Here is a 26,742-nt window from a genome sequence, read left to right on the forward strand (position 1 = left end):
GTACAAAAGCAGAGCCTATCCAAAGATAGACACTTTGTTCAAAGTACAACTTAACAAGCCTATGCCAGCCAAAAGTTCAAAGTTTTCTTTTTTTTGCTACGTTCACACTCACTACACTTACTACCAACATTTATACACACACCCAGGACACAGTGCAGTATGACTGATGAGGTTCACTGGAGTCCCAACCAGTATACTTGAGTGTGGTGTACATCTGGAACATCGCATTAATATTACTTGACCATGTTTTTCCACAATGTTTCAGTTGTTTGTGCGTCCAAATCAGGAGCAGCAGCAGTGTGAACGAGTACCAGCTGTAGGAGGTCAATCAGCTGGATTTGGCATACACTTTCACTGTGCAGACGAGCATCATGTGGATATAAAACATTAATATGGATGCTGGCCAGAACAGGAACTGGGTGTTGTTGGGGACACTGTTACTTATATAGACAGACGGGGCTTTTGGGACTTAGTTATCATCCTGAAAGTTTATCAGATAACCAATCAGATTAACTTAAATTTTTGGAAATCTTCTTTTTTTTGTTTTGGCATGACTCAGTATACTTCTATAGGCTCTGATTAAGTGGTCAGCAGGGAGCTGGTGCTTGGAAGTCTTAAAGACATTTAACTTCGCATCCAACTTCCAGTCTCCCAAGTCAGTGCTCACTTTAGCTTCAAAGCTGTTTTACATTACTAGCATCAGAGAGGTCTGATTAAGGAATGGATGTGTCATTGTCAAACATGGTGTTAGGTATAGTAGCAAAAGATTATTTGTCAATTGTATTTGGCCCAGGTCTACACTTAAATACATTTTAGCCCTTTCATGGGTGTGCAGAAAGCAAAAAATACAGAGTCCACTCTGAAAGTGGCCAATGCTTCCATGAATTACCCACACGCATTCTCAGCAGCATTCACATTCTTCTTCTTTTCAAAGAGGCCATCTGTCACTGTTCAGACTAGCCAGGCTCATTGCTTGTCTTGGTCTCCCTCTTTCTCACAAATGGAGACAGAAGCGGGTACATTCACGCAACTTCAAAATGTTGAAGTTGGAAAAAACAAAACAAAAGACAACTTTTCCATCGCCCGCCGAATCTTCCAAAGAAAAAAAGGTTGATGCTACTATTAGCCATGGACATTACAAAAAAACATGAAAAGAAAACTGTACAAAGTTCAGTTCTTCCTCAAAAGAAGCTTCCGAGTTTGCCATCTGTCCAATTTTGACAACAGGGTTTTTGGACAATGGTTCAGGGTGCATTGAGTAAAGTGAACCCGGTCCTTAGAGAAGATTGAACTTCTTAACAGTTTCATCTAGAAAACACTGCCTTTGTAATGTTCACAAATCACTGCAATTTTCAGGGCTGTCTCTGTAATGGCTTTCTGAATATTCTCTCAAGATGGCTATAATATAAAACCCAGGATCTGCCACATCTCTCAAAGGCTCAGTCCTGTTAACAAAAAAGCTGAGCTCCTTGACATTATTGTTAAGACCTAGCAAAGAGCAATCGTATTTCCTGTGTAAGAGAAATGATGTCAAAACTCAGAAGCGACTGGAATCTTTTGAGAAATGACTGATCCTAAACAGAGAGAGAGAACAAATGATTTAATAAAGACAAGAGAGAATTTCAGATTCTGGTTCACAGGACATGTATTAAAAATCTCTCCCTGTTCTGTTCAAGGTCCAGAAATGCACATGGTTAAAGAGTTCCACTACAGAGAGGCAACAAGTGTTTCATCTGTTTTTCCTGGAGCATGTGTCTGCGGTCTGACGCCTGCTTTTCATGCTGAGGCCTGTGATGTCTTGCTCTTCACCTCTTGCCATTCCCTCTGTCAAGGGGTTGGATAAGAAACCATGGACGTCTATGCCATGAAAGTGGTGGCCGTCTTTACTCCGGGCAGACAGATTCGTTTGGTCCAGAGACCCTGTGCTGTTGCATTTCTTCACCAGCGGGGGTGCCAAAGAGTCTGGGGTAAACAGCGACGTAAGGGAGAGACTGTTCAGTGTTTCTGACAGGTGCTCGCTGCTGAAGGTTTGACGGCAGTCATCCCGGTTTGTCCCCGTGCCAACATCCTCATCTGACGGGTCCATGGAGTCCTGCTGGGGGCAACCGGGGCTGGTGCTGCCGCCTCTGCTGCTGCTCTGGCTCCTCTGGTGCCTCCGGGTGGCTTGGAGGGTCAAAGGAGTACTGTGTCTCTTTAGTAAAGAGCAGCCCTGGTCTCCTGTAGTCGGTGTCTGGCGTTGCGAGGGGTGGCTGGGGACAGGGCAGAGGTGGGGTGTGGGGAGATCCAGATATCGAGGTGAGGGGACGCTGAAGCTCAGCCCTTCTTCCAGTGTTGCCTGCAGGCTGCTCTCTGAACTGCCTGTGGCCAAGGAGGAGTCACTGTGGGACGGGTGCTGGAAGAGAGGATAAGAATTTACATAAAAACCAAAAAGAAAAAAACAAAAAACAAAAACACACACAAATTTAGAGTTACAGCTTAATGCCTTTACACACCGGACACATGTAATCCATGTGAAAACATCAGGACCAGCTCATCATCGCTTCCTGTCAAGATACAAGTTCAGATCCAAAAAATTCTGAATTTCCTGGAGCTATTGTTACCTAGATCAAATTGAAGTAAAACACCAATAAAGAAAAGAAAACCAGCTCTTATTGGCTGATGTTACTGTGACCAGTACGTAAGGACAGTTGTGTAACAGGAAAGGAAGGATCTGCCCCGGGACAACAACACATTGGTTTGAACTCATTCTTGGTTAACCAATTTCAGAAAAGTCCTAATAATATGAAACCGTGAAACCACCTCGCTTGTAATTCCCCCTGCTTGAAGGACCCCGCCCTGAGTTTGGGGGAAGCATTTGTTTAATCCAATATGTCTGTATGCAGGAGGGATTTAGTCATTATTTCTAATCCTGGCAGTACTAAAATAAGAGATTACAAAAAAGCAGAAACATAGTGGCAGGGAGAGAACGCAAAGCAAAGAGGGATAGAGAGAAGGATCACCCAGGAGAGGAGAAAAAGGAAAACAGAAGAAAAGCGACACGGGAGAATGTGAGGAGCGGGAGCCAAGCACAACAGCGAGTGCCGAGTCGGTATCAGGCTCGGGGCTGGCCGGGCTAATTAGCTGAGCGCCGCAAAGCATTACTGTAGCAACTGAGGATCACAGAGCCACTCAGGCACGAGCTAAACAAACCAAACAGGTAGAGGAGAAAAGAGAAATCTGTCTCCATGGTTACAAAAGGAACAAGAACTAAAATAAGGGCTTTTTTTTTCTCCCCCTTTCTTTCGAGTTTGTTTCACGTAGGAGCCAGCATAGGGGAGGTGTTAGATTCAGTATGGAAGAGAGGCTGGCTTTAATTATGACTAAATAAACTCTCTGGAGTCTCACACTACAGTAGGACTTCAGTGGAGGGTGGTGATACGTGTATATTCACGATTTGGCGCGCAGTAATTAGATTCTGACTGATAGATCACAGAAGAGGCTGCTGTGTCACATCTAACTGTGCCACTCCTACTCAAGTGTTGATTTCTAATGAACTAAAGTGATTCCAAGTGTTTATTACACCCACAGCTGTAACAATGTCATCAAATCAATATCTAGGGCCAATATCTAGTGTCACTATATGATATAAGGCAGGGGTGTCAGCCTAGCAAAGACTTCAATCTGGCCTACTGAAAAGCTGGAAAATATGAACTGTTTACCTCTTCATAAAGAGCCATATTGGGTCATGTATTCATGATAAATTCAAGGAATTCAGTAGTAGATAAACAGCTAAATAACAGAAGTTAAAAAAAAATCTGTGAATTAACAAAAACTTTATGAAACATGTAGTTAAACATCTTTCCACTGACAGAAAGGGGCCCATGTAAGATCAATGTGGACTCTACGTATGTGGCCCACGACGTAAAATGAGTTTGACATCCCTGGTGTGATGTGTGTTACAGTTTTAGGTTCCCAGATGTTCTCATTCAGGCTCACAAACACGTCTGCCTCTCAACAACCCCTGCATGGCATCGCCGAGCATTGACATAAAGGACACGTTTATACTGCGTTCTATCGTGTCACTGATGTTTTGCACAGCATTGCTGATGTCGTGTGTTCAGCCAGCCAGCCACACAGACACAAACGAATCCATTCATCTGCTCGTAATACCTGGGAGCCCAACGGCCTGCTGTTGGCTCTGGGTGAGCGGAGGGACGCCCAGGAGGCTGGGGAGGCCGACCTGGAAGGCCGTCTGTCTCCTGGGCTTACGCTGTTTCCAGGACTGTTTGGATGAGCTGCAGCAGCTGGGTGGAAGAAATCTGCCGGTAGATGCAACACTGGTGAAGTTTCACGAGCGCCTCCACTGCAGCTTCCTCCATCATCATCTGTAAAGGGAAGGCTGCAGTTTAATCCAGCTGTGGCATTGACGCTCACATTGCTATCACTTTGTAAGTCTGCCTCTCTCTCTGCATCTTTTATTGTAGAGACAGGAGTGGAAACCACCACAGAGGCAGTTGTGAATACTCGGGAATTGTTCTCTGTCTCTGGATAGATTTAGTCTTTTTCTGTATGATTTCCTGTCCTTGTTTCCTTTATAAGGATGTCAGCCAAAGTGATTCCCCACACTTACTCAACAGTGTCAGGATTTGTTCCAGTCAATCACTATTTCCTCACAGAAAAATGACAAAATAGTCAATGAATGTTTAGACCATCTGAGCTATGTTTCCACCACATTGCAAACAATCTCTATAAACAAATATTGACGCATCAATTGCAGAATTTTTAAGCAATGAAGGAAACTTTTGGTACTATAATGACTCATCATGCTGTAGCAGGTTTTGGCTGCATGCAAAAAAATCACAGTGGAGAGCAAAAGAATCCTCTTACTGAAGTCCAACCTCAAAACCATCAGACATTTCCTGCAGTTTAGCTTTTTCTAAGCTTTTGTTTGGAACATCAACATTTGTGAACACTGACCAATGGAAGTCTTGGCCTGGATACTCACTGGCTACGCTGCAAGACCCCCCAAAAAGATTTCTACCTTGAGCCAAGGAGGTTATGTTTTTGGTAGCTTTTGTATGTGTGTGTGTCATTTTGTCATGCTTGAAGTTTTAAATGAACTCTGATCAAATTTTGTAGGTGTGTAGAGCGGGGTCATGTTAATATTCCATTAAAACTTGGCTTCATCCACCAAAGTCTTCAAGGTTAAACTCGTGATTAATTGGTCAAAGCTCTAATCTTATAACTTACAAAAGACTATTCTTCTATTGTCAACATATAGAAAGTGATGTATAAAGAATTGAAATATATCATCACATATATTTAAATATAGCTCAATTTTTCCACCTTAACGTGGACAAAACTTTATATTTTATCTTCACAACCATTTTACAAGTTAGTGATCTGATGGCTCAACATGTCCTTAATCTAAATGAAGAAGAAACTATTATTTCAGCTTCAGGGTAACAGGCCAAACGACAGAATGTCACACCTCATTGTACATTCTGCCAACACCACCATGTGGGGTTAAGTATCTGATGGTAATCTTTGTTAGGAAATTAAATTCTGAACACCTCATTCAGGGCACCTCTTTTCTTACTTAATTAAAAATGTTATTGCACCGTTTTATAATAAGAATGAACAAAAAGACATTAATACAATTACAACATTGCACTGTTCAAAGTAAAAAGTTATCAGGAAGCAATTAAATGTCTCTCACACTTTAATAAACTAACATACATATATATATATATATATATATATATATATATATATATATATATATATATATATATATATATATATATATATATATATATACATACACATATATATAAAGTTGCATTTTGTCCGTTCTGCAAACACAATTTTTACATTTTCAAGATAGATGAGAGTTTCTCACAGGGATATATCGTCTTGAAATTAAAGTTGTAACGGGATTCGATTTTAAATTAGACCTTGAGCATCCAAACATCACAGATATATTTGGAAAAATTAAAGGTGGAGTGAAAGGATTTCATCTCCCAAACTGAGCATTTAGGAATAAATATTTTAAATAAGTAAGTAAGACGGTTAATAATTAATGGAATGGACCCTCTGAGTTAGTATGTCTGTTCTGGTGATGGCAGTTATGTTACAGGGGGTGTTCAGTGTTGAATTGCACCTTAACTTGTCATTCATTAGCATATCTGTTACTATGTTACTTGGTTTTACTATTGCTTTGTGTTTTTGAGTGTATGAAAGATTACATTGAACCATTTGGATGAAAAACAATCTACAAAGGTAGGATTTACAGAATGATTATTTTTTAGACTATACTTGGCAGTCTCTTATTTAATAATTGAAAACTATTAACAGAAGTTAACAGAAAGGTTTTTTGCAACTTTGATCTTTTTTGGTGGTAGAGATGCATTACTACTCACCTTCTCGCTCTCAAGGTGTTTATAACTTTACGTGTAAAAGAACAAATATTTTTTTAAAAAACTCTGCTGTGATGTAAAAGCGCACCTCCCTGAATTCCCAGTGCTTCCCGTTGTGCAGCTACTCAGTCAGAATTACAGAGTAACTGCTTTATCTATTTACAGCACTGCTGCACAAAGTCGAACATTTTTAAAGAAGCAGTCAATAATTTTGTAACGTGCCATGAAGGACTGCGGTCTTGTTTCACGGCGTAAACAGCATGAGTAAATTTGCGGTCGATAGCACGGAGCAGGTGGAATGAAAAGTTAGAGATGAGCATCTTGTTGCCTGCAGCTCTTCACAGGCAGCTCAGCGTTGCTGCTTCTTGTTATTTTATAAAACCCCTGAAACTTTTAAAACGAATCCACAGATTACATACAGAAAAAAATGATAAAAATACAGAAAATGAAGGCAAATATTTGACAAGTGATCAGTTGTAACTACACATACAGCACAGTGTACTTTAAGTACTTTGGAAATCATGAAGACAGTAGATTTTGCCACTGAGTATGTCACACACGTAGTCACTTTTGAAGGACACTACGAGCTACATGCAGCTTCCTTGATCTTGCGCTGTCATCTTGTTTATGCCAGTACCTTTGTCATGTGCAGGGCTTTTCTGCTCCGGTGAGGCAGGATTGCACTGATGATGGATGCCCACTTCAAACAGCCCCTCGACACCCTCCTCGCTTCCTGAGCTGGAGGGACGAAGCCCTCTGTAACCCGCCTGTCTGGGCAACTCTTCCGAACTGCGGGAGTCACTGCTGCCCCTCTGAAAGAAAGATGAAGAAAATAAGAGCAGAATTTGAAAGGAGAAGATTGACTGAAAGTGGAGAGGGGAAAAAATTACCTAGAAAGAATAAATATCCAGGTGCACTGATGTTCACTGGAGCAAGAGAGACACCAAACTGAGGAGTTTCATTTTACCTTATCATAATGGAAATCTGAATAGCATTTGTTTTTCAGTTTCAAAAAGCTCCCTTTTCATGTACCTTCCTTTATCCATCTATACGAGTCTGATTAAAATTGGAGGTGGTAAAAAGAAAGTAACAGCAGGCTTCAAAGCTTCAAATTGCTTGGCTGTTGTTGTTGGTTGTAAACTGGATCAAATGAGCTGGCCTTCAATACCACAGTGATGAAACAGACCAGGTGGAACGTCGGTGACCTGAGAGCGAAGCATTCATGTGATGATGGAGATATAAAAGACATGCTCACGAGCTCACACACACAGGAAAACATACGTACAAACTCCCATGTGCCCATGTCAAAAGCACAGTGGGAGGCACATGTCTTAATTAGGCAGTAAAGAATGTAAATAGTCATTAATAATGATTAGCAAGACCTAAGGGCTATGATGACATGATTTTACCTGTGTGTAGGCATGAGTGATTAGAGCTAATGTTCATTTCTGTTCCACTTATCAGGGTTAATTTCATGGTTGGCCATGGCTGTTTCAGTTAGAGGTATTTAAAGATGCTCAAATATTCAAATGTGGACAGGATGCAAATAAACATAGTTGGCTTACTAATTCTGACAAAGTGGATACAACTATTGATGTTTAAAGCATGGCAGTGGGTTTCACTGGTGTGCTTCTTTGATAGAATTCTTCAAAACGTGTCAATGTTTTTTAAAAAGCTCAAACTACATGTGATGCATTGGTGCTTCGTCAGGACAAGCAGGACAGGCAGTGCTTGCCCAGTCAAATCTCAACGCAGACATCAATTAAAATGTATCAAAGTGAAAGCAACCTCTCTCCTTTCATCTCAAACAGTGTTCTGTCATAAAACGTCTTGCCTGTTTTCCTCCATCCTTTACATTACAACTTACAGTGATGGAAAACTGATGGCAGATTACAAGCTGCTGCTCGCTCTGCTTTCACTGCTTGGAGATCGCTTTATGTGGAAAACAGAGCTAGCATCAGCAAATAGATGTTTTTTCTTACTGATCGCCTTGGCCAACATAAGAAAAATATTTTTAAATAACTCCTTTAGCACCATACCAAGGATAAACTTGAAGATAGAAAAGAGACATGAAATAAACGTCGATATATCAAAACAGACAAGTTGAACAGGTGCAGGCTCAGCTATCACTTTTAGATTAGCAAGAAAATACTAGTAACTTTAAACAGCCAGCAAACTTTTCATTAATATTTCTAATGCTCTGTACACATTGATAGATAAATATGTCACACAGTGCTCACACCTTTTAACTCACTTGTGATTTTTTGCTATGAATATTTTTTAATATGCTTCTTTTGAAAATCAAGATGTAGGCTTGCTTTTCTGAGATCATTAACAGCTTTAAAAAAGACGTGTTCCTCACAGGATGCAGACTATAAATGTGATTTTATAGAATATAATGCATTACTCTAGATTAAACTGAGTATACAGTTTGAAATGAGCTCACCAGTACTGTTAATCCCAAAAATATGTAAAGGGAACCGTCTCATCTTGACTTTCTGTAAGAGTCAGCACACTACTGTTATGTTTGTGTATCACTTGTGTATCATGTGTATAATACAAGTGGGAGAGATGCGAGCAAGCACAGAATAAATTCATATGTGTTGGTGTGTAAGTGTGAGAATACCTGGCTGTCTCTGACCAGCAGCTGGTAGCTGCTGTTTTCATCCAAACTCAGGTCATCAGGCAGAGCTGGAGATGATGACTTGTCGGACAGCTGCTCTGACATCAGCGATGCCTGCTCCACCTCTGCCAGTCGGACCTGTACCACAAATACACAGTAGCCAGTCATGTTGAAGCTGAAATTTGACAACAGGATGTGAAATGATGAAGCCGAAAGCCAGCAGCAACTTCAGGGACTGAAATGTACCACACATGGTTCCAAAACCACCCCGTAATTCCTCAACTGACATGATGATGTCCCTGTAGACACCTATAATGTTTAAATGAAATATTTTTTCTCTTTTTTGTTGTTGTTGTGTTGGCCCCCGTACGTACAGGCTTTGGAAATTCTAGCATTGCTAACATTAGCTTGTAGCATTCCATGGTAGTCTAAACATACTTGCCAACCTTGAGACCTCAGAATTAGGGAGACATTCAAATGGGGGGGGAGGTACACATATACATATACAAAAAACTTGAATTTTACAGTGTTTATTTATTTAAAATTATTTATTTAAAGTAAGTTAAATGTCACCGTTATTACTGTCCCCCAGCCGGGGCTGTCCAAATTCAGAGGCTGCATCCACCTGAGGACCCATCCTTCATGGTATAAGTGGGCCGGGTCCTCCGAAAGCCGGGTAGGCCCGAAGTGAGCGACTGTGACGGTCTAGCCTCAGAATTATGTCACGAGCTCTCTCGGTGGAGTGAAACTCTGCCGTCTGCTCCTTTCTATCTAAATATGACCGGACGCTGGCGTAAATTCTCGACCATCTCACACTTCTGTTTAATCAGTTTTCTGTTTGACGTTTATTCAGCTGTGTAAAAACCCCGGAGGAACCCAGCAGAGGTTTAATAAAGTTTTAATTAATCTAATCTAATCTAATAACTTTAATCTCAGCCAAACCGATTTACTCAGGAACAAATGAAACACTGAAAAAAGTCAAACAATAACATTTTTAGGTTATCTAAGTGACTTATATATATCATGTTTAACCTGAGTAGCGAAAGACCGCGGGGGTTTGAAAACGATGTGCCGGGAGTTTGCTGTTCTCCCCGGCTCAGATATTTGAAGTTTACACAGCTACATTCTCGCCTGAAAATATGCTAAAAGTTTATTTTGCGACCCAGAAAGAGTAATATGAGTAATATTAAAACTAAGTAGCTGCCGCCATTGTTGGAAACTTCAATTGGCTGGGCCGCGCTATGAATTCTGGCATATGGTTTTTCATTTTTGTTGTCCGGGTGGAAAATCAGGAGAAATTCGGGAGAATGGTGGATCTGGGAGATTTTCGGGAGGGGCACTGAAATTCGGGATTCTCCCGGAAAAATCGGGAGGGTTGGCATGTATGAGTCTAAACAGAACCGACTAGCATGGAATGCTACCAGCTAATGTTAGCTTCTCAGTGAAAAAAACAAAACAAAAACAAAAAAAAGTCATTGTCAGTCAATACTGCCCTTAAAATATCCACAAACCCATGGGTAATGTCACAGTGGTTGTGCCCATCTTTTATATACAGTTTTTAGTATAAAGGTGACTTGGACATGAGTGAAATGTAGAAACAGTACCCTTATTGCATTAGAGGATATTTGGACTACTTAACAGCCTTGTTTGCATTCTAATATCTAAAGCACACAGACGTCACACCACTGTGACTTATACAATGATTTACACTCTTACACGCATACATACATGTACACATGTACACACTTGCATGAAATGAAACTCATACCCTGCAGATTATATATATCAAATACAAAGAATAACCTCAGCTGAAACTGGTATTTGTTCTCATGTGTGATTGATGATTTTCACAGCTATGGCTATTACAGGAAAACTCAGGACGAGTTCACTCACTCATACATCATTTTGGTGGTGCCATGTATATCCTTTGGGCATGATTATACAAGGGGGGAAATGTCAAGAAAATCCGTACAGACAACAGAAATTAATACAAGGCAAATTCTGCCCTGTAGTAATAAACACAGCCCCGCTCTATCTTTAAAGCAAATTACATTTTGCAAGAACTGTGTTTGATTTTATTTTCAATGGGATTAAATCAGATAAAAACTGGATAATAGAAAATACATTTTAAAGTGCATACCATACATATTTATTGAATACAGTATTTAAAAAAAGTCCTTTTAGAAATAAAAAATGGATTTTCTCAGTTTTTCATGAGCACATGATCTAAAAAATTGACATTCTGAACATAGTTTCAGCTGCACTTCTAGCTATGAAAATCCTAATGCAGTATAGTACTATGTTTTGATTACACCGCAGTGCAATCACACAGTGTAATCTGTATATACAGAACTACAAAAATATGTAAGTTGTATTCCTTGAACCTTGCTGGGATCTCACTCAGACAAACACAACTTATATTTATGATGTGTTTTAGCAGCTTATGCAAAGTTTTTTTCCTACTTTAATTCCTTAGTGTTAAAGATGACAATGAATAATCATGTACCTCTGAACTATCTAACACTTTATACTTTTAATAGTACAGAGCTTCCCATAGTGTGGGGCCCGCCCTCTAGGGGGGGCGTGGTATGAAAAGGGGGGAGAAAAAAAACGCTTGGACACTGCTAGCACGGGGCTCCCACACAAACGTAAATCAGGAGATGAAGCATCGCTGAATATGTTTCCAAACCAACTTCATTCTAAGCCAAAGACTAGAAAATATGGTGAAGCATATCTTCCCTTTGGCTTCACCTGCACAAGTGCCAAGGTAGGTCTCCCTGCAGAATTGGTTTTCCCTGCATCGGGAGCACGCGCTGGGCTGTTCAAATCACGGACAAACAGTATCCCACATTCTTGATTTTTAGTTCACAAACACTTGTTGTAATGACTAACTACTCCTGACATTTTGGAGATGTTAGCGCTTTATACAGTAAAGTTACAGTGGGATACAAATAATATCAGGCTGATCCTGCCACGATTTGTTCCCCCGGTTCAAATCACGGACAAACAGTATCCCACAGCTGTTTATGTTTTTGAACCCATTTTGCACAGAGAGGCATTTTTTGAAAAATGTATTGATAGCAACGTTGAATATTATTACACAGGAAAAAAACAACATTTTTCTTGTAAAACAAAGGGGGGCCTACCAAAAAAAGTTTGGGAACCACTGTAATAGTATATCTAGAGCCCCTTACTGCACATCTGGGAAAACACTTATATGAAACAAGGGTACCAATTTGTGAATGTGTGTGGGATGTGAAATGAAGACATGCTCAGCAGTTTATTTGCTGCTGAATACATTATACTGCATATGCACTGTATGTGTGTGCATTAGTAGTGTTTAGAATATATGCATCTGTATAATTGATGTAGTGGCACTTTATTACTGACTTGTAAATTTGAAATGAAGGCAGCAGATGTTCAGGGTTGTGCTTTGTGAGTGTCTGTGTGTGTGGAGCGCTGATAACCTCTTGAGGGTGACTCTTGCAGTCTTTGCAGATAGGAGGAGAGCCGTAGTGGTGAAAAACTGAACCGGAGAGATTGTCGATCAGGTCCCCTTCTAACGAGTCCTTAATCAGCAGAGAGACGCTGTCCAGCCACTGGCTCTCCTGCAATGCAGACACACAAATACAGCACTGATATTTGGCATGCATAATCAGAGATGGGAACGAAGTAACAAATACAAATACTTTGCTATTGTAGTTAAGTATAAATTTCAGGTATCTGTACTTTACTTGAGTAGGGTTTTTCTACCACTTTGTACTTTTACTCCCTTTTTGAACAAAAAAAGGGAACAGGAATATATTTTTAAACAAATGTGATGGATTTAAAGTAAAGAACAGTGTGTGACTGGTGCACGGTGGCTGTGGTTTCATGGTCAGCGTTAGCTTACATCAAGTGTAGCATAGATACATTTGAAGCTGAGCTGATGATGCTTAGATTGATTCACTGAATTCGATCTTCATACCAACTAAAAACTGTTTATTACAAAGACAGAATAAACAGTACTGTCAGTGTAGAGGATGGAAATCAACTACGACCACTTATAAAACATCCGCTCACATCTTGTTAAATCAGTTGTGTACATCCAGAAACAGAAGTAAACCTCAAAGCGGTGGCCCAGGACAGCTGATCACATGTAGTTTTCAGCACTAGTATCTGTACTTCTACTTAAGTGCAGAACGTCTGTACTTTTGGCACTTTTGTGTATAATACAAATAGTAATACTAATGCAAATAGTACTTCCACTATCACTCCTGCTCTCCAATCTTCTATTACGGCTACAAACAATATTAATAATAAGTTTGATAAGAGTGAGTAATATTCATATTTTTAAAACTACTACTCTATTATTTTCCACTTGATAAATCTAATATAGATAGACAACATCTAACCATTTTCATCACTCTTCATTAATTTAAATAATTAAAAAACATCCTTGTCAGTAACTACTACAAATACTGCAAAAATCTGTCTTTGTGTCAAGTTAACTCAACATCTGGCTGTGCTCTTTTCTATTGTCAGACTTCCCGTTGAATCGCCATCTTTTCATTTCTCAAGACTCAAGTCACTCAGTCACTTCCTGTCAGGCAAATTCAGCCTTTACCTTACGTTTGCTTCCAGCTTTTCAGATATTAAATATCTACCTGTTACTGACTTTTTAAAAAATTGATAGATTATGATCTATCATCATGCTTAAAGTAGCTCCATCCTTTGGCGTGTTGTTTAATTAACCACCATTTACTGAAGCTGGTGTTATTTTCAGCTGCTGCTGGCAGGTTACAGACAGAGATGTGTGACTTTTTCCCACCTTGCTCTGAGCCAAAGGGGCAGATGAATGTCACTATTATAAGATGAATTACATAATCCCTTTAAGATAACAATGCTCTACTTTATGAGAGCTTTAGTTGGCTTAAAATTCCCACTTTTCTCACTTTCCCAAAATTTTGAGTATTTAACAGATTTTTAGACAGTATGATGATTATTGAAAACTGATTAAAAAAATGTAATAAAAACAAAGTTATTTTTTCTCGGTTTTTAAGGTGTATATGCCTGCTTTCTTCATATGTTTAATGCAAGCAGTAGAGGTTGTGACGAGAGATGAGCTCGAATGCCTGGAATCAACCGTTCAAAGTAACAGTCCACAAGCGATCGGAGGCAGCGTGGAGTGGGTGGAGCCGTGTGTCAGGGATGATTTGTGACAGAAGGATAGCAGCAAGAGTGAAAACGAAGGTTTACAAATGGTAGTAAGACCTGCAATGATGTATGGTTTGGAGACGATGGCACTAAGAAAAGGCCAGGAGGCTGAGATGGTGGCAGAGTTGAAGATGTTTGGATTTTCATTGGGAGTGGCCCAATTGGGCAAGATTAGAAAAGAGCACATCGGAGGGAGAGCTCAGGTTGAGCAGATGAAGACAAAGTTAGAGAGGCAGGGCTGAGATGGTTTGGTCTGTTGCAGAGCTGGGATAGTGAATATACTGAACAAAGGGTCTTGAAAATTGAGCTGCCAGGCAAGAGGAAAAGAGAAAGACCACAGAGAAGATTCATTATTGAATTGAAGGAGGCCATGCCAAGGGTTGGTGTGACAGAAGAGGATGGTCGGCATAAGATGAGATGGAGGCAGATGATCTGCTGTTGTGACCCCTAAAGGAAGCAACCGAAAGAAGCAGAAGAAGAGCCATAATCATTAAAGTAATGAGGATTGTTACAAGATCTGAAACAGGCAAATGAGGCTGTAACTTCAACAGTAAAAGCTTTACTGAGGTCACAGAACCTTGGAGCAGTAGTGTCATTTTCTCATTAATTTCTATTCAAACAGACCTTCGTTTGCAGCCAGAGGACATGGGCATTTGAAAAAAAAAGCAGGTTTAAGGTGCGTCCAACACTGGCTTGGCCTTTTCTGCTACTGATTACACCCTTGATGATAGACTTACTGTACGTAAAAAATAAATGTATTAAAATAAATGTCTCTTTATTCAGAGGTTTCTCCCTTTGATGAACACAATCCTGTTTAAATCTGTGAAAAACAACTTGTTCTTTTGCATCTCTTCCTTTGTTTTTCTGTCTTTTAAATATTATTTCTCTCACTTTGTCTTGTTTCTCAGGGTACTACTCACTTTCTCACTCTTAGCCCTGAACCCCGAAGTCTCCTTACCCCTTACCGCATGTCTAAAGTTCAAGACTACCCATTCCCTCCAGGACCTGCTTTTTGTTCCCATTTCTCTTCATATAGGAGTACCTGATAAAGGGTGTGAGGTGAAGAGGTGAACTGCAGCTGATTGTCAGTCTGTGGCAGCACCCACTGATATACTGTGAGCAACACATACACATTGTTTCATGTGCTGACAGATGCGCAGCAAGGGGTAAGGCAGTCTGATTGATTGGCTCAGCTGGGGTCCTTGGTTGTGGTAAATGCTGCCCATGACGCTGTTTGACTCAATGTCTTTCTATGTTCTCTGTATATTCTTTCATCCAGAAATCCAGTCTGAACAGGACTTGGCGCAACCTTCTTTAGAGTCTGTGCATTACACTCAGATCCATTTCTTCTAACCCAAGTCAGCTTTTTGATCATTCTAACAGTGTGTAAACTTGCTGCACAACCTGCAGCAACCACTTGCTAACTGCTTAGGGAATACATATTTTTTCGTAGCAACCAGTTTCTACACCTGTGTGATTGAGGCTTGAATTAAACTATTCAATTAAGAGGCATTGGAGGGCTCAACCCGGGGTTGCGGTCATGGCCTGTTAAGGGCTCTGTTGGCTCTTAGGTGATGGTTTCCTCGTGGCTGCGTGCAGCGGGGCTAGGGGAGGGTCTGTGCTCACAGACGTGGGTTACTGACCTGGTAGCCTGGCTGCCCTTGGGTGGGTCCGGGGCGGGCATGGGGTTCTGGGGGTGCTCCGTCTCCGGGCTGGGGCCCTGGCTGGGCCTTGGGGGCTTAGGTCCTGGTTGGTGTGTCGCAAGGGTTGTGGGCGGGTGGGTGTATGGGGGCTCAGCCCTGGCCCGGGGTGCCACCAGTGCATCGAGCCACCTGTGGGGCTCTTCAACTGGTGGGGGAGGCTGTTACATCTTGCAGGAGGTCTCCTCTCTCCAGGAACTCACTCTGCAGGTGGGGGAGAGATATTGGAGAGGTGGAGGAAGAACTCAGCCTGGGTGTCTATTGTCTTGTGTAGTCTTGAAGATGAGTGGATGACGGGGTGGGTGCAGTTTTCTCTGTGGTGGGGTCGGGTGGGCTGTCCCGGGCTCTGTGGGGCCGGGCGGTGCTGCTGAACTGGGCCCCGGTCTGGATGGGCCTGGGACCCCTTGCCCTGGTGGGTTGCAGAGTATGGGGGTGCCTACTGGGGTCAGCGGGGGAGCTGGCCCCAGGGAGGGGCCACTTGCCGCTCCCTTCCTTCCCTCCCAATCTCGAGCTGCCTCCCTCTTCCCGCTCCACCACAATCACCCACACATGCAGGGCCTTGGGGTAAAGGTGTGTCACCAGGGTGCAGGGGAGGCATCCCCCCCTCTGTCCCCTTCTGTCTGCCTGTGCCTCAATTTTATCCCACAACTTAGACATTCACATTACTCACCCTCTCATAACACATACATATAGGACCTTGGGGGTGGGCACGCTACACGGCATCCAGATGACCCCTGGGGCCGTTGCCCACCTCTCAATTTTAAATACACGTAGACATTGAGGGCTATCAGGAGGGGCTATGCGCTTACCTGCTGCTCTCTGGCAGGTAGCTCCATGCCCTCCTGGGTTTTAAATGCACCTTAGAACACACATGCATCAACACTACATATGAGCGGGTAGAGGGAGGTTTGGAGTCTTCACACACCCCCGTTCTCTGTTGCCTGTTGGGGCGGGGGGGCTGGGAGGAGGAGTTGGCCGTCCGATTGGGGTCTGGAATGTGGGGCCTCCCTGCTGCTGCGGAGTCGGAGCGGTCTGCTTCTCTCCACCCCAGGGAAGAGGGTAACACCTGGGTCTGGGTGCAGTTTCCCCCTCTAGGGGCAAGGGTACCCAGACCTGGGGTATAGAGTACGCTTGGGGAGTGTGATTGTGTGTACAGCGTCTATTTATGTCTGTCTCCACGTTGGGTGAGTGCTGAGTATTTGTATATGAGAGCATGAGGGTGGGAATTGATGTTTGTATCTGTGTGTGCCTGTATGTCTGTGTCTATATGTCAGGTTGGGTATCAGACGCCACCTCTCTAGGGACATCTCAGGCCCTCCAAGGTATGGAAGCCTATCTCCCCCCACCACTCCCCCTGCCAGTGGCAGACGCCCTCAGACATCGGTGCATTGGTGGTTCTTTGTGTCCGGGGATGGGCGTCCAGGTACGCACCGGCTCACTCCTGATGGCTGCTTGTCGGGGCCTGGAGTCTGGGGCTCGCTCGGGCCCCTTCGGGGGGTGGGGTGCCCTCGGCCTCTCGGCCTGGGGCTCGGTCACTCTGGCACAGCTGGCTGCAGGCGGAGCTCACGGGCACGTCACTGCAACCCCCCCTCATTTGGGGCTCTCCTCAGCTCTTTCTGGGATAGTGGCACGGTTGCCCCTCTGTTGGTCTTCCTTGGTCTCCTTTGCTCTTGGGGCCTCTGGATGTCTGGAGCCTGGATCTCCTCCATACCTGCTTCATGCCCTGGAGGACGGGGCTATGGCCCCCCACACCCTCGAGCAGATCATTACATGAAGGAACCTTTTAAATACAAGCGCGCTCATGTTCACAGGTGTACACACGGGTGCTCACACACACAAACTACACCCTTTTTGGCTCCTACCTCAAAGCACACTGTGCGCTGTTGATCTTACGTGCTGCACAATAATATTCAATATTTAGTATTTACTGTTATATTCACATAGGTCATCGCAATGATGTTGTTTATTATATTGCTCTCTTTTCTTTGTTTGTTTTCTCTTTTTTCTTTCTCAACAGGTGATCCAGGTGATTGATATATGTATTTTTTGTCTGTTTGTTTTGTTGGTTTTTGTTTTTTGCCCTTTATCACTGTTCCTCTTCCCCGCTGTTTGTCTTTCCCTACCTCTCTTTCTTTCTCCCTTTTCTTTCCCCCAGTCATGTCTGTGTGTAGCAAGTTAAAATAAAATAAAATAAACAATAAAAACAAAGGTGAATCAAATAGACCAATACGGCAAGGCTGGGATGGTCCATTTGGTAAAGTAAATCCGTTGGGCATCTTTCTTTGCCTTTAGACAATAATTCTGATGGCAAAAGAACCAAACGGGACAGGCGAAAAAAAAAAAAAGAGAGGCATTGGAATGCTGCAGCCCTATTTATTTAATATTTTTAGTTCTGCTGCAAATAGCAACAACACAGTGAGAGCTTACACAGTAGAGTGCCTACCAACAAGAACACATATCAGCAGTTAGTAGACCCATATGGTATATTCCCCTACAGATAAGGCTTATGAAAAAAAAATACAACAGAAGAGGGAAAACAAGCCAAGAGAAACACAATGCTCATTAAAATGTATTTCAGTCTTATCACTGCATACATGCTGAATGGTCACAGAATCACTGGTTAGATTCTCAGAGCTGTCTGAAAGAGTCTAGGCTCCCTGTGGAGACAGTTGGGTATTTAGGAAATTGATGTACAGCTCACATGAAGAGAGTCCATAAAAGAAATAATGCTGCATCACTGCAAATTTCTTCCGCCTGTCTCTGTGGTGTTATGTACCAATAATGATAAAAATCAACAGCTCTTGTGCAGAATCCCAGCCTTACCTTACAGCCTACATGCAGGGAAGACTACAGCCATACAAGATGTGCTAAAACTTCACATAAAGAGTAGAGCGTTTGGACTGAGATAATTTCAAATACAACACTTTAAAAAAACGGCAGGACAATATTATTTTACTGTTGCATTATTCATGCGCTCAGAAAGATCTCACTTTGTAATGGCTCCATTACTAGATGTTCATGGTGATTTGAAAACAAAACATTTGGGAGAAAAAAAAGGCAATCAATTGTCATTAAGTGGATGCACGCTGGGTTGTAATTAGTCAGTATGAATCTCACAGGGCCTCGGAAAGGGAAAGTCAGCAGCTCCAAGAGTGAAAAACACTTTTATGGGGTGATAAATAATAACTGCCTGGTTACCATTATTTGATTTCATTTACATTTTACAGAAATGCATTAATAGCTTTTTAATTACAAAGGCCAGAAATAACAGTGTGAAAAGAAAAAAAGCTTCAGAACCAAATTTAAACCATGCTCACGCCATGATCTGGGCCCAGACGGTGTTAAGAGGATGTTATTGTATTGTATGTTATCATTTCATCTAAAAACATTTCCTTTTATGAAAATCATGCATTTTTATATAAGGAGATCATTTCCTATAGCAACAAGAAAAGAACCGTTTTGGCACTGGTCACGATACAAATCTTTTTCGTTTTGCCGAAAATTTAAGCATGGTTTTTTGTAGTTTTCCAACATGACCGCACTGGAACAGGAAGCGGCCATGTGCAAACTGTTCCCACAAAGTTGGGAGCATTGGCCAAAATGTCTTGGTATGTTGAAGTGTCCCTTCCAACGTAACTAAAGGCTGAGCCCAACTCATGAAAAGCAACCTCACACCATAATCCCTCCTCCACCAAACTTTACACTTAGCACCATGCAGTCAGACAAGTACCGTTTTCCAACTACTAAACCCAGAGTCGTTCTTTAGATTAGGATTTCCGCTCAGAGATCAGTCAGTGTGACTCATTACTGCTCTAGCATCTAGTGGTGGTGTGCTTTACACCACTGCATCCGACACTTTGCATTGCGTAAGGCTTGGATGCAGCTGTTCAGCCATGATAATCCATTCCATGAAGCTAGCAACTGGTCGCTGCCAGGATGTCATTCACAGGTCTCTAGGTGTGCATAACAGAGGCTTTAGCCAGCAATGACGGCCAACAGCTTCCATAATTTCCAATCAGGAATACACACTTTTCTCTCATGATATGATTGCTGCGACCGGTCTCTAAGCCGGTGTGAATGAGGCCTGATTTGGGTTTCTGAACTTTAATTTATGGTTTTATACTATTGCTTAAAAGTGTCTTACTGGCAAAATACAGTTGTTTTATTTCAGTCATATTTGCTATGACTGCATTTTTGATTGCAAAGAATGTGGCAATATAAATACACATAAGAACAGGCCCTTACTTGGTGCTTTTGATCTAATTTTTTTTTTCAAAGCGGTTTCCCTGCTAATCAGAATAAAGATTAATAATACAGTGCAGCTAAAAAAAGGCTCATGAAAAGAGTTCCTCCCCTTTCCCGTTTCATCCATCTTTTACTGCATTTCTGGTTAAAAATAACATTAGGCTGACAGACAATGAGCTATAAGCACAATGAGACTGTGGTGGAGCACGCCACCCACTCACAAGCTCACTGTGTCTTTAACCATTCCAAAGTCAGCCTCTGCCACCGTTCCCTCGGCTCTGATTGCTTATCCTTTGATTCAATGTCATTCTTCAGATGGGTGACAATGTTAATTTCCTTTCAGATGAGCCAAAGTACAGAAGATCACTTAGGTTAATTAGGTCCACACAGCATCCAAAAAGTAATCTGATTCCAGTATCTGTAAGGATCGTCAAAAGGAATGACATGCATCATGCCTGCAGGGTTGATTATTGGTACAAGCTGGGGGACATGAGTTATTAAAAGTAATCTGAGCTTAATGTCAACAGGAGAAAGAAGAAAAAATCTTATAGTGACAGTGTGAATCTGCCTCTGAACATATTAGACATAATAAAACTTATAATCATGGTGAACAAGTTAATAAAAATGAGTAAAATGAGGCTGTTCCTGTATAAAAGTTGCATTTTTTAGCAATGCAGTGCATCTGAGTTCACTCTTTAATCTAGTTTTAAGTCTTTTTTAGCCTCAGCAAGAAAGAACTTAAAGGGTTCATTAAGCTAAAGGCAGCAAAAAAAAAGAAGTAAAAGAGCACAATGTGCTGGGAGTGAAAGTTTAGTTACTATATACAGTTAATTAGATTTAATGGCACAGTCACTAAGCAATCTTAAGTTAAAAGCTTCTATAATCAGTATTTTACATTAGGACTGAACAAAACAGTTAATGGATCGAATTTACATAGTGCTTTTCAGTCTTATTGACCACTCAAAGCACTCTGCATTACACAACCAAATCACCCATTCATTCAGTGTGAGACACACTGACTTCATATATTTGACTTCCACACACAACATCATGCTACAGTGACTTATCGGGGACAGTTCTGGGGCTTCTAGAGGGACCAGGAATTGACACCAGTCTTCCCGTTACTGAATGAGCCACTCTTTGCCCACATCCACTTGACTAATTAAACATTTTCACAATCTTTTTTTTACCAAAATCACAAAAATGTCCAAATGTATATTCTTATAAAGGTCATTACACAGAGAAATTTAGAATTTTTCAGATCCCAACTTGTCATGTCACGTCTATAGACACATTAAAATTTGTTCTCAAAAAATGTTGACATCAAGTGCTGATGATCTGGTTCTAAACAAGAAAAGGAAGAAACTGAGATTGTGGGTTCATCCGATTGTCAGGAGCAGGGAGAATTTCATGGTTTGACCCAGAAGTTAAAGCTGTCTACTTACCGTTTTTATACAGAATAAATAAATAAATAAATGAATAAATAAGTTATTATTTTACTATTTCCATATCATTGTGTTTTCTTTAACAAAATGCATTTTGAGCTACAAGCACACTCGTTGGCAAATGCAGTATTGTGACTGGTCTATTGGTCTGATTGGTGTTCTATTTATTAAAAAAACAAAAACAAAACAAACAAACAAACAAACAAACATCTAATTTATAATTTCACTGGATGCAAATTAATCCAGTAAAATGATGTAGTCAGTGTGAATGGCTGTACTAAGAATTCGTCCCTCACCAACCTGGCCTTCCCCCCCGTCTGCTCTACCATAATAATCACTCTGATAAGAACATGATTAATAAAATAAAACAAATAAATGAAACAAAAAAGATTAACATCAGGAGCCTGGCGAGGGTCCATAGTGCTTTTCCAGAAAGTTTCCTGTACTAGTAACTCTATTCTGCATAATCATTTGGAAATATGCTAGTGTGTTCTCAGAGAATAGGACAGCCTAGCATTCAGGTGGGTAATAGCTCTGTTTAGGGTTCTTGTTTCTTTTTTAAGAACAGCTGGCATCGATGCCAACAACAGTGTCTGTGTTTACAGGGTCACTTCTAATCATTTCTAATGAGCCACCTTGCAGTTTACTCACTTGGCGCTGCTGCCACCAGTCCAAACAAATTAGTTAAGCTCAGAAGTAAACACTCCAGCAGATTCTTGCTGGATGCAAACAGACCTTTAGTTCCTCCACACAATTATTCAATGTGTCAAACACAGTCACCCTTCATTCAAGCATTTGCTCAATCACTTGATGCAACAATCACTTCTCTGCTCACTCCCTCACTTTCCCAAACTGCTAGTGCTCCTTCTCCCTCCCCAGCCCGTCTCAGTTTTCCCACATAGTTGTTCTACTTTTCCTTTGTTTGTTTCCCTTCCTCTTTCTTTGTTGCCACCTTTGCTTATTTACATGTGTCTTTCTTTCTGCTCCAGCAGGCACACGTCTAAAAATACCCGTTCTCTTCTGCAGGTGCAACAGTTCCAGTGGGATTAGAAATGTGGTGTCTACTGACTGACATCCTCTTCCCCCCACTGCTGGTGTTTTTTGGTAAAGATGGTGGCCATTTAATATTTTTACACATGTGCGCGGCAGTTCTCGGTATACGTCTCAGTCTTGTGATTTATGTGCTTTAATATATCTTTATGTGTGGGTTTAAAAGTCACCTCTAACACCTTGTATGCACACAAGTAGGGCAGCGGTGTTTCATGAATAAAAACAACTCCAGCTGCTGCGCAGTCCCACTGAGCCTGACGGATGCACGCGGCACCAACTGCCACTGTAGATTAAATTAATGAAGTCTTGAAATAACCAGAATAAACATGCTAATCGTGTACAGTTCATCATATATTCACAGCATGTTTGCAGGCTCAAGTTAGAGCTGCAACTATCACTTTATGAATGAATGAACAAATTAAATAAAAATCAATCAAAATTTAGAGTAAAATTTGCCTCTTCTTTGTATTTTAAAGAAAATCAAATAATGTGGGTGTTTTTGACTGTGTGACAAAAGATCTACAGCAGTTTCTACAAAAATGGGATGTTCTTTTCTAGTTTTCTTATGTTTTATGAAGCAATAAGTGATCAGCTAATCAAGAAAAAAATACTGAACAATGTAAAAGTGTATTTTCAACTACACCGTTCAAAAACGTATACAGAGTCATTTATCAGTCTCTCTCATTAGGGAGCAAAATGTGAATTCATTTCACAGGCATGTACAGATGTGCAATAGGTTCATGTTGAATGGGCTGCAGGTCTCATGTGACCAATAGTGACAATAAAGCAAAACTAGAAAAAGAAGTCAGTGAGGAGGGATAAGGAGAGAGCAGTGGTCACCACCTGCCTAACCATTCCCCTTTTGGGGCTTGTCTTGTTGTTGCCTCTCCAGTTCACTTGTTGTCACTTTCATTTCACCAAAAGAGGTAAAAGCGCTTTTTAATGGCTCATGCTTTTCAAACTTGAGGTTTGAGTGACATTGCATATTACTCAGATGACTGTGTTAACTTAATTTATACTCTGATGAGTATTTTGTGATTTGATAACCTTTATCCTTCATTAATTGATGACGTGGCTTCAGTTGCCTAACATGTGAAAGATCCCTGCTTTGAGTCTGGGAGGGGACACTAAGGGACATCTGGTGAAAAAGTCAAATAAGTGCTGTGGTGATGCCCACTTGTGACCCCTCATCTAGAGCAGGTCATCTACTAATCGAAAGGTTGGTGATTCGATTATTGGCCGCTGCAGTCTGCATGCCAAATATCCTTGGGCGAGATACTGAACCCCAAGTTACTCTCTGATCCATTCATTGCAGAGTGAATGTCTGTGAATGTTAGACAGCAAGCACTTAAGCATAAAAAACTGCTTGTGTGAATGAGGTATGTTGTATGAATTGCTTTGAGTGCTTAAGGAGAGTAGATATATGAGCCAGTCCATTTACCGCTTAAAGGAGCAGCTGAAAGACGTTTTTAATTGAAGAACTGCTAACACTAGTATATGATGGCAAGGACATGGGTTAGAAGCCCAACCAGTCATGTGCAAATAGCTTTCTTTAGTTCTGAAAATTTAGTTATGGTGGTGGTCACAGGGCCCGGTGGCGCCAGTGTCCGGCAGCCTCGCCTCTGCCAGTGCACCCCAGGGCAGCTGTGGCTACAATGTACAATGTGGCTACAATACAATGGGTGGATGACTGAATGTAGTGTAAAGCGCTTTGGGGTCCATAGGGACTATACAAATACAGGCCATTTACCATTTACCATGAAAAGCATAGAAAAAAAGCAATCAAAAAGCAAACCCTGAAAATGCCACTTACTACTAATTACTCCGATTGCATTACTGGTTTATTACAATGGCAGAAACCAGTGTCTTTTTTTTTTTCCTTGCTCTGGGCAAAGGAGTAGTATATGTTACCTTAAGGGACAGAAGTAAACACGTCTTGGGCCGTGACTATGCAAACTGGCTCTACACTGTAACTCAGATCGGCAATCCTGTTGTGTTGTTGAATGAGCTATTTGGTGGCTGATGACTCATCGTGCTCGAAGGACTTTGCAGTCAAGAGTTGTGCAGACTAACAGTGTCAGTCAAATCCTTACAACCACAGGTTTCAATATCATTTTGTGACGGCTGTAACTGGTAGAGGTTGAATGAATACATATACATATATGTAATTGACTTACAGTTAACCCTAAGCCTAACCCATGGTTTCCAAGCCACATGCAGCTTTTTAGCGGCTAAAGAGCTGCCTGTGGCTTGGAAGCCGCAGGTTGCTGACCTCTGGTTTCAACAAATGAGTATTTATAATTATTTTTTCCACTGCCATGATTTGCGTAAGAAAAGGTATAAACAGGTTTACAAAACTATTTTGTTTTTCTAAAAGATGAGTGGGACTTTGACATAGCCAGCATGCAGAACCCAACCCAAGAGCTCTCTATTCAGCAGTAATTACTCTCTTGAATATTTGAAAGTCCACTCACCTGTGCAGGGGAGTAGAGGCGACATCGAGGGTGAGTGTGTCCCTCATGAGTAGCGCTCCCTCCTCCTCCATCTCGAAGTGGTGCCATCAATCCGCTACTTGGGCCCCCAACTGTTCCCGCTGTAATTGTGCCAGACACTCCGCCGCCTACGCCCGCCCCGCTCGCAGTGGCAACGGTGGCCCCAGCGATGGCTCCGATGCCTCCCATCATGCAGCACAGGCCTCCCTGGGCCAACTCCAATTCAATCTCTGCATCCATCTCGGCATCCTCCTGTGCCTCCTTGTTGGAATCGTCCAGATGTTTCATCAGCACGGCAACCACCACGTTTATCAGTACGAACTGAGCTGTGAGCACGAAGGACACGAAATACATCGGGGAGATGAACTGCAGTCCGGCGTGACAGCCGTAGTCGGTTCCTGGACGATTGGGCGGGCACTCTCTCAGGGTGTCCTAATGGATAAAAGGGTATTGAGAGAGTTTTAAAGGGTTGAGGAAGGAGACAGGAATGAAGTGTCAAACACATGAAAAAGCAGTAAAGGAGCAGAAAGAGTGAGTGGATAAAATGGAAAAATAGTGAGGATTTGAGCAGACAAAGGTGGATAGCAGCAAAGTACTGAAAAGGAAGGAGAAGAGGTAAAGATCAGTCAAATAAGGAAGATTTTATATGTAGTAAACACAAAATATTTGCTAGAAATAATTATTTTAAATCAGAGTTGGGCTTAGAAAATGTGACCATATTGTCCAGTTTCATTTCCATTATTTACCAATCAATCAATCAATCAATACTGTTTAGTTTTAACATGACTATTATAGAGAAGAGAATCTGAAATGTCTTTACAGGCCACATTGTCAAACTTTCACACTTCCAGAAATCTGCTTTTCAGCCACAGTCACTTTTTAGAGAGCCTAATCAGCACTGATTAACAGCTGGATATGAGCTGTTATAAAATTTTAAGAGCTCCAGGTACTCGGAGTACTTGGGTGTGATTGGAGAGTAAGATTGAAGTGATAGATGAAATTGAAGAGGCAGATGAAATAGTCACTTTTTGTGAATGTGAATTTGAATCTTCATTCATCCTCTGTAGACTCTGAGTGCACATTTACATCTTCAGGATCATCTTTGCTAAAGGACACGCTCATTACTCACTCATTTCCCCAACCTAAATACGGTCTAGTCCACAGATTTGAACTAAAGACCTTCAATTATAATTCTGCTTCTCATCCTCTTTCTCTGCTGAGATTGGAGTAGCTTATATACGATCAGCCAACCAGTTCAACATAAGCATGTATGTGTTATTAGAATAGAATTAGAAATGCTCAAACGGTGTCTCATCTAAAAAAAATCTGTCCAACGCTGCCACTGGGGACAAGTTGAGGTAAAGCGGAGTGAAAAACAATCATTTAGGTCCATTAGATAACCCAGCCCAAAATGGTGAAATGAGGATGAAGAACAAAAGTACCTTCATGATGCCATTCCAGTTGTCACCAGTTGAAACCTGGAAGAGCGTAAGGAAGGCCATTCCAAAGTTTTCAAAGGTAGCATGGCGGCTCATTCCTTCACAGGGGTAGTCAGCATTACACACTGAGACCAAACATCAAGTGGAAAGAAAA

At 41.6% G+C, this 26,742-nt stretch overlaps 1 protein-coding gene across 1 annotated transcript in view; it reads right to left on the reverse strand.

Moving 5' to 3' along the window:
• Window positions 1-1,672: 1,672 nt before the first annotated feature.
• The window catches only part of LOC134628446 (voltage-dependent T-type calcium channel subunit alpha-1I-like), a 190,994-nt gene continuing 165,924 nt past the window's right edge, over window positions 1,673-26,742 (reverse strand). The window contains exons 31-37 of the mRNA XM_063475124.1: window positions 26,592-26,713; window positions 25,132-25,581; window positions 12,489-12,629; window positions 9,025-9,159; window positions 7,054-7,210; window positions 4,150-4,394; window positions 1,673-2,392 (exon numbers count right to left, since the gene is read on the reverse strand). Of these exons, the coding sequence (XP_063331194.1) occupies window positions 1,730-2,392; window positions 4,150-4,394; window positions 7,054-7,210; window positions 9,025-9,159; window positions 12,489-12,629; window positions 25,132-25,581; window positions 26,592-26,713 (1,913 nt within the window). The 3' untranslated portion in view covers window positions 1,673-1,729. The remainder of the gene's footprint in view (window positions 2,393-4,149; window positions 4,395-7,053; window positions 7,211-9,024; window positions 9,160-12,488; window positions 12,630-25,131; window positions 25,582-26,591; window positions 26,714-26,742) is intronic.

Source organism: Pelmatolapia mariae, linkage group LG6, assembly GCF_036321145.2.
Source record: "Pelmatolapia mariae isolate MD_Pm_ZW linkage group LG6, Pm_UMD_F_2, whole genome shotgun sequence".
Classification (NCBI taxonomy): Eukaryota; Metazoa; Chordata; class Actinopteri; order Cichliformes; family Cichlidae; genus Pelmatolapia; species Pelmatolapia mariae.